This window comes from Notothenia coriiceps, unplaced genomic scaffold (assembly GCF_000735185.1).
Source record: "Notothenia coriiceps isolate Sejong01 unplaced genomic scaffold, NC01 NC01_scaffold00019788, whole genome shotgun sequence".
NCBI lineage: Eukaryota > Metazoa > Chordata > Actinopteri > Perciformes > Nototheniidae > Notothenia > Notothenia coriiceps.
Genome location: NW_011352489.1, coordinates 3,452 through 11,201, shown reverse-complemented (window position 1 = coordinate 11,201; position 7,750 = coordinate 3,452). Strand labels below are relative to the sequence as shown.

Genomic DNA, 7,750 nt, shown 5'->3' with positions numbered 1-7,750 from the left:
TAAGACTTGAACATGGTCATTTTTGTTTTGTAACATTGAATACAAAAAAAAAATTTAACCCGATCCCCGATTTTTTTCTCCCGATTCCGATCTTTTGAAAATCACGTGATCGGCTCCGATCCCTGATCACGTGATCGGATCGGGACATCTCTAGTTAAAACAAACATGATTGTCTTAATTCAGTTTTGTTAACACATCTAAAGTGCAGCCTCTTCCTGTTGGTCTCATTTCCTTTTGACACAAAGGACAAATACAGTTTCTTTTTGTATTTCTTACATTTCTGAATAGTATTGTGCTGTTGCCAGTCACAAGTGGTTGTTATTAACACAAAACACTGCAGATATTTTGTTGTCTGGGGTAGGAAAACGTTCACCAAATGCTTGTTTCGGCTACTGTTATCTTAGGCTTTCATAGATGGAATTATGTGTATGTGGCTCAATACCGTCTCCTTCAATCATCTAAAGTGATTAATTTGATCTCCTGCAGAGTCCTGACAGAGTTGGTATCCAAAATGAAAGATATGCATATGGATAAGACAGAGCTCGGCTGCCTGCGAGCGATCGTCCTCTTCAACCCAGGTCAGCCTCCATCACCGTTCAATGTTACTCAATGTGCCAGACAGCAACCCCACCTTAGATAAATAAAGTGATATTGTTTTTTTTGCAATGAAAAGCTTATGCTGTGTAAATGCAATGCATGCGTTAAATGTCAATACCCCGGACTTAACCTGACTGTGTTGTGTTTGTTTCAGATGCAAAAGGTCTGTCGAACCCCCCAGAGGTGGAGGGTTTGAGGGAAAAAGTTTACGCCTCATTGGAGTCGTACACGAAACAGAAATACCCCGACCAGCCTGGCAGGTAGGAAACGCATCACATTATATCAGTCAATATCAGACACCATGATGCTATGGTTTATATGTATCAATGTAGATTACATTACCAAACAACTCTAACACACTTGCAACAGCCTTAGATTTAAAACGTAGAGGCAGGTAGTGTTAGTACTTATAAAAGATGGATGCATTTATTATTGTATTTAACTGTTGGGAGCTAAACAAAATCAACAAATCATATGAGATAAGAGCTATCTCAATTTGCTTGAGCTGAAACACAAAAAAAGTGGAGAGAATACATTTAATGTAACCCTATAGAGTGCCACAGTGACGCGTCCTAAAACCCGGAAGTAAGCTGTGCATGGGTTCCTTTCGACAAAAAAGCAATGCAATTTCTCCATAGGATAAATCTATCTATCGATCATAAATCTATCGATTAGATTTATAATTTAAAAATTATTAAGTAAGGTAGACATGTGGAGATTATCCGACTGAACAAAACGTGATCCGTCTCTTGAATGTGTGTCAACCACAGACCTTATTTCGAGCTATTTTTCAAATTCCTATGGAGAAATTGCATTGTTTTTTTGTCGAAGGAACCCATGCGCAGCTTACTTCCGGGTTCTGGGACGCGTCACTGTGGCACTCTATTGGAATAATCAGTTCCTTGAGTAGGGGTATAAACGATTCAATGAAACAACACTGCATTAAGAGTAGTTCCTAAGATTCAAAATATAACTATATATGAAAGGATTTGGAAATAATTATTGATAAAAATACCTGTTATTAAACTACAGATACATTCAACTGTAAGTAGAATTAACTAAATACACTACATGATAAATGAATACATGAATTAACCGTACAGCAGTGCATCATATTTAATGATTTCATTTAAAGTGGACCTATCATGCTATATTTGAATAATATAGTGTAGGACCATACCTATATAAGGCATATTTATACTTTTTATTTGTCAAAATACCAAACAGATCATGCATTTTAGCCATTCCTCATTTCGCTCAATGTAACATTGTCTTTGCATGGGCTGACTCAGTGAGAACAGCACCATCTACAGGCCTGGCATATGTACTACAGCGTCTACAGCGCTTTCTAACGGCAATGTCCGTGGCTGTCTCCTCCTGATTGGTGGAGTTGGCCCAATAGCCGTAGCGCCACTTCTGTGACGTCATAGAAGTGTTCAAATCTGGATCAGTCTGTATCAGATCCGTTGCAGCCCTTTTTTAGAGATTTGGGTATGGAGGAAAATAGAGAGGGTTGTGTTTTCTGACACTTGGTGAGTTCCCTGGAACACCGGGGACACATATTCATGTATAAAAGACGTACAAAAGTGCATTTTGCATGATAGGTCACCTTTAATGGATTTATTATTTTTGATTTAAACTGTTGATTACAGTTGTAAGATACATGTAAAAGTGTATTATTTCCAAAAATAAAGTAAGTATATATTCTGATAAAAATTTAAACATAAGACTACAAGCGTTTTGCATGCTGTAAGTAGACACCATTTTTTTGAAATGATTGATTTCTTCCATAATAGAAAATAATGATCGCTTATGTTTTTTCAGTCTCAGTAATTCTCACTTTCTTCTTCTTCTTTCTTTCTTCCTCAGGTTTGCTAAGCTGTTGCTCCGCCTGCCCGCGCTGCGCTCCATCGGCCTGAAGTGTCTGGAGCATCTGTTCTTCTTCAAGCTGATCGGAGACACGCCCATCGACACCTTCCTGATGGAGATGCTGGAGGCGCCGCATCAGATCACATGACACCAGCCCCCCCTCCCCCCCCCCTGTATATACTCCCACATTGTCAGCGATATGAAGACAGAATTTAAAAAGACTTGATTCAAATTGTAAAACAGCATATTTTGTACCAAGCAGAACATTGTAATTAAGACATTTTTTAAAGTATTTTGAGGTTGTGGGGAGGATGGAGTCTTGAGACGGAGGATCGAGTGCGGTCAAAATGAATTCTAATAGAATTGTTAACTGATATCTCTTTTTGTAAATAGGTAATTTCAGGTGTCCGTTGTTAAAAGCAACCCAATGCAATTTGAAAATACGAATCATATTTTATTCAAAGAGGAATTGTATAAAAAAACTGAAACCATCCACATTTCTTAAAAGACATTTGAGAATTCTTACAGAATAAAGTTATTTAAAAATGTTTCTGAAATGTGTTGTCTTTTTTTTTACCTTATTATCTAATCATATATTATAGCCTACTACTGCATCACAAGTCAAGCTAGAAGGATTGCATAAGGGCAAGTTCAAATTAATGGTATTTTTTTAATTGTATTTTTTCCTGGCATTCCTTGACTTGATATCTGTTTTTGGGTTTTAAAAAAGCTGCCTTTAAAATCCAAATCCATTTTTACTTGCGATCCTTAATTATCTGAAATACATATTTGTTGTGTCTCTAATGAAACACAAAGAGTTTTATGTTAGATTCTTGATGCATAAAGCGTAATCAATGGTGGAGAAACAATGTAAACACTTCTGAATGAGCAAAATAGTATATAATTTGAAGCTAAAATACATTTTCTCTTATTTAATTGATCTCCCTATGTTTTTGTATCATCTCACAGACAAATGTACGGTTGCCGAAAAGTGCAAACGCACTCCAACGTCCAAAAATGTGATGCATGCAGCTGTATTGTAGCGCGTTTTTTCCCCGTCGGCCACCGTACAAAGGTCACCCAAAATCAGTTCTATTTTCAACAACTGTTCCTTTTATATTTGTTTTTGGTCGTTGTCCACTAGATGGCGTCCACAGATCTTCTTCATCCTGTTTGATGTTCCTGTCTCATCCTCTTGGCTTCTGTCCGGTTAAAGGAATCGACTGTAGATAAGCCTCATCCTCAATGTGAAGGTGTAAAAACTAGTCATGGTGTTTCACAGTGGAGAAGATGTAGTGTGAATCTAAAATGTCCAAACTAAATAATTTGGAATACTGTAGAGCTGGACATGGCTTAAATTAACTTTTCAGAGATATATCAGTCACAAGACTGGAGAAAAATACATAGTTGGTTAGTGTTTAAACTATGTTAAAAATGTGTTAATACATACATTAAAATAATAATAATATCTAATAATACTAACAGAAATCTGATTATTTCAAAGATGGATTGTCGAAGTATCAATATATCTGCCTTAAAAAATTAGTCAGTGCAGCACTAGTACAAAATAGTTTATTTGTATAATGGTTTTGTTTTTATTTAAACACGTACATCTTTCTAAACCTTTGAAAAATCAAGTTTAACAATTAAAAAAATATATAAAATACAAAGTTGTAAAAATCAACTGATAGGCTAGCCGCTAGATAGATGGTGAGATCTCTGGCACATGATTTTTATATATCTAATTGTTGTTAACAATGCCCCAAAAAAAGTGTATTAAAGCATCTATCTATCTATCTATCTATCTATCTCTAGATTCTATATCTATCTATCCATCTATCTCTATCCATCTATCTATCTGTCTATCTATCTATCTATCTATCTATCTATCTATCCATCTATCTATCTATCTATCTATCTATCTATCTATCTATCTATCTATCTATCTATCTCTCTGTCTCTTAAAATGATGACCTTTCAAACTGCACTTTACTTCCTGAGCACTTTATGCATTATTGCTCTCTAATGAAAAACTCTCTGGTAACTTGTGGCCCATCCAATGAGTGTGTGTGTGTGGGGGGGAGGGAGTAACACAGAGAGAGAGAAACAGAGAGAGAAACAGAGAGAGAGGTAACCGGCACCTGCACATGGAGGAAGTCTCTCTCTCTCTCTCTCTCTCTCTCTCTCTCTCTGTTACTCCCTCTCTCCTTCCCGTTCACTCCTAATAGGATAATTGACAGAAAGCCTAACTAGTCGATACCGGAGGACAGAGAGAGGTCGTCTGAAGCTCCGAGAGAAACTTTGACGCTCCGAGCAGCAACTTTCAGCCGGAGATGCTCTGAGGAGGAGAGTGACCACAACAACACTTTACAGCTCCTGGAAGATACCACTTTACAGGTAATGGCGTTCAATAGGAATTAACTGTATTAAACATGTTCATTTACGCTATTGGTTTTCCTGAATTGGTTTAAAAAAGTATTATTTCACCACGTTTCTTCAGAGGACTGCAATGGGGTTCGACAGGCATGCTTAGGTGCGTGCAACTCGATGCAATTATTATATACAGGAAATATTTAATTAGTAACGTTCAAAGAAAGAAAGTCATTTTTTGTAAAACTTTTAAATGTAACTTCTGTTGTTTGGATTTTTTTTTTGCACTATGTTGGCACGTGTTCATCATCAGACGAGCGTTTAAGTGTGTCAATTAAAACAATAATGACCTACAATTGACTCTTTATAGTTTCAATATTTAACTCTTACTTTTTACAGTAATAAAAATGACCCTTTCTATTACTTTTGCGCATTGTATCGAAATAAACCCGCAGTTTAATGACCTCTTCATCAAACTTTGCTCAGCTAAATTAGCCAGTGTGTGCTGCTGATTGGAAAATTGTCCTAATTAAAGGATTTCCCCGTCAGATATGGATCAGAGCGCAGTGTGTGCCGGATGCCGCCGGAGCATCACAGACAGATTCCTGCTCAGAGTCACTGACGGCCTCTGGCACGAGGAGTGTGTGCGGTGCGCCGCGTGCGGGGACGCGCTCACAAACTCCTGCTTTCTGCGGGACCGCAAACTCTACTGCAAGAGGGACTATGCTGAGTGAGTGCTGAAGTCTTTGTTATGTTTAGTTTTCATGATGTTAAAACTGAAATCATGAAACACTTGAGCATCACTTTTTCGCTGTGGAGAGGCTGGGTTACAGCTTCAACAGGTTCCCCAAGCACATCTTATATTAAGCTCCACACACTTGCACTAAAACATTCAAATTTAACTAGGTTGAAAAAAATGGGAATTTCTTTTTATGGACAATTAAACTCATGTGACTATGACAATTGTCCTTAGTGATAAAAAAACAAAAGGAGACCTTTACATTTTTTTAAAGACTATGGGCTCACAAATACATAATTTTGTTTTAATGTTACATTTTTTTTTGCAACATTTTCTTCTAAAATTCAATTTGGTAAAATAATCACAATTAAGCTGCACCTCATTGAAACCAAAATTGTTCAGCACACAGTATAACTTTTCTTTTTCTAGTCCTGTTAAAATGCAGTTTTAGCTTTGGCACAAATGTTGCAAACACTACCAACATTATTCCATTTTATAGAAATAACATCAAATTTGTTTTTTCTTTTAATTTTGTTAAAGTTTTGCAGTTTATTTAATGTCTTCGGATTTTATACATCATTCATTTATTTAATTTTGTGGCCCCGTGGTCCAAAGATTAGTGCGTGTTATTAGGTCTGTTTTCACAACGGAACCCTTGTCCAGGTCTGACCTTGACTATAAGAACTAAGAACATGTGTGTGTGTGTGTGTGTGTGTGTGTGTGTGTGTGTGTGTGTGTGTGTGTGTGTGTGTGTGTGTGTGTGTGTGTGTGTGTGTGTGTGTGTGTGTGTGTGAGAGTGTCTGTGAGAGAGTGTGTGTGTGTGTGTGTGTGTGTGTGAGAAACAGTGTGTGTCCGTGTGAGATAGAGAGTGTGCGTGTGTGTGTGTGTGTGTGTGTGAGCGTGTGAGCGTATGTGTGTGTGAGCGTATGTGTGTGTGAGCGCGAGCGACAGACAGAGGAATAGGTTGAAAAGGGAATGGTGAAACTCTTTTTACTTAAACATATGTTCTTTGTTTTGCATGCTGTTAATATGGGAACACTTCATAGTCTATGGCAAAAGCATTGAGTGTGTGTGTGTGTGCACGTATAGGTGCTTATTTGTGTGCGTGGTGTAAGCCGACTTCCAGGGAACTTGGCACAGTGCACCAAGAGAACAAGGTGACTGCAGGAGGAAGGGGAGGCGAGGGAGCAGGAATGTGAGATCACTATTGCATAGTGTACATCCACCCACAGACACACACACACACACACACACACACACACACACACACACACACACACACACACACACACACACACACACACACACACACACACACACACACACACACACACACACACACACACACACACACACACACACACACACACGTACACTCACACAAAACAACACAATCACACCTTCACACACACAGCACACAACCAGGGGTAGAGCTCAGCTGACACATTGTCAAAAAGTGTTAAAATTTGGAGGCCCATTGGCGTGGCAACTGCAAGCTGGGGACAACATATGGTCGAGTCGAGACGGTCCCTCCCCAAAACTCCCACCATCAACACCCATCGTCCGACTCCCTTCCCCCCCACACTACCTCATCCCCTCATTCTACCTCCATAACACCTAAACTAGAGCCAAGATAGAAACAGGCAGTAGCTCACATTATTTCTGAACAATTTAGTGATGGTGGTTCTGCCAAACAAGCGGGGAAACGAGAAACACACAAAACGCTGCTCAGCTCAGTTCAGCGGTGGAAATAATAACCTACATGTATTCAAGATGTACGATACCGGAGTGTTTTCATCTTATGCTACTTTATACTTCGACTCCACTCCATTTTGGGAGCCGTTATTGCACTTTACTAAACTTTACTATTTATTTGACATCTTAAAGTATTAGTTACTTTACAGATTGAGTTTATAAGCTTATACAATATTTAAAATAAGTGCTTCATTAATTTTCTTTATAATAATAATAATAAAGCTCTACCTTTGCCAGCGTGAATAATAATACATCATTTTACAGTCATTTAAAATACATGATATGGGTAATTTCTCATAGTAAGTACTTTTACTTTTGGTATTTTAAGTCAAGGCAAGGCAAGCACGTTTATTCTCATGGCACATTTCAAAATAAGGCAATTCAAAGTGCTTGGCAAAAAACTGAAAAGTATATTTTTAT

At 38.0% G+C, this 7,750-nt stretch overlaps 1 protein-coding gene across 1 annotated transcript; it reads left to right on the top strand.

The window, feature by feature from the left end:
- Nucleotides 1-361: 361 nt before the first annotated feature.
- LOC104952279 (retinoic acid receptor RXR-alpha-B-like) lies at nt 362-3,015 on the top strand. Its single transcript, XM_010779071.1, has 3 exons — nt 362-578; nt 752-857; nt 2,467-3,015. The coding sequence occupies exons 1-3, from the start codon at nt 377-379 to the stop codon at nt 2,612-2,614; spliced, it is 456 nt and encodes a 151-aa protein (XP_010777373.1). The 5' UTR covers nt 362-376; the 3' UTR covers nt 2,615-3,015.
- The last annotated feature ends 4,735 nt before the right edge of the window (nt 3,016-7,750 follow it).

Coding starts and splice junctions, on each gene's coding strand:
- LOC104952279 (XM_010779071.1), top strand. CDS start 377: ATGCTTGTTTCGGCTACTGTTATCTTAGGCTTTCATAGATGGAATTAT. Junction 579..751: donor GATCGTCCTCTTCAACCCAG/GTCAGCCTCCAT, acceptor TGTTTGTTTCAG/ATGCAAAAGGTCTGTCGAAC. Junction 858..2,466: donor TACCCCGACCAGCCTGGCAG/GTAGGAAACGCA, acceptor TTTCTTCCTCAG/GTTTGCTAAGCTGTTGCTCC.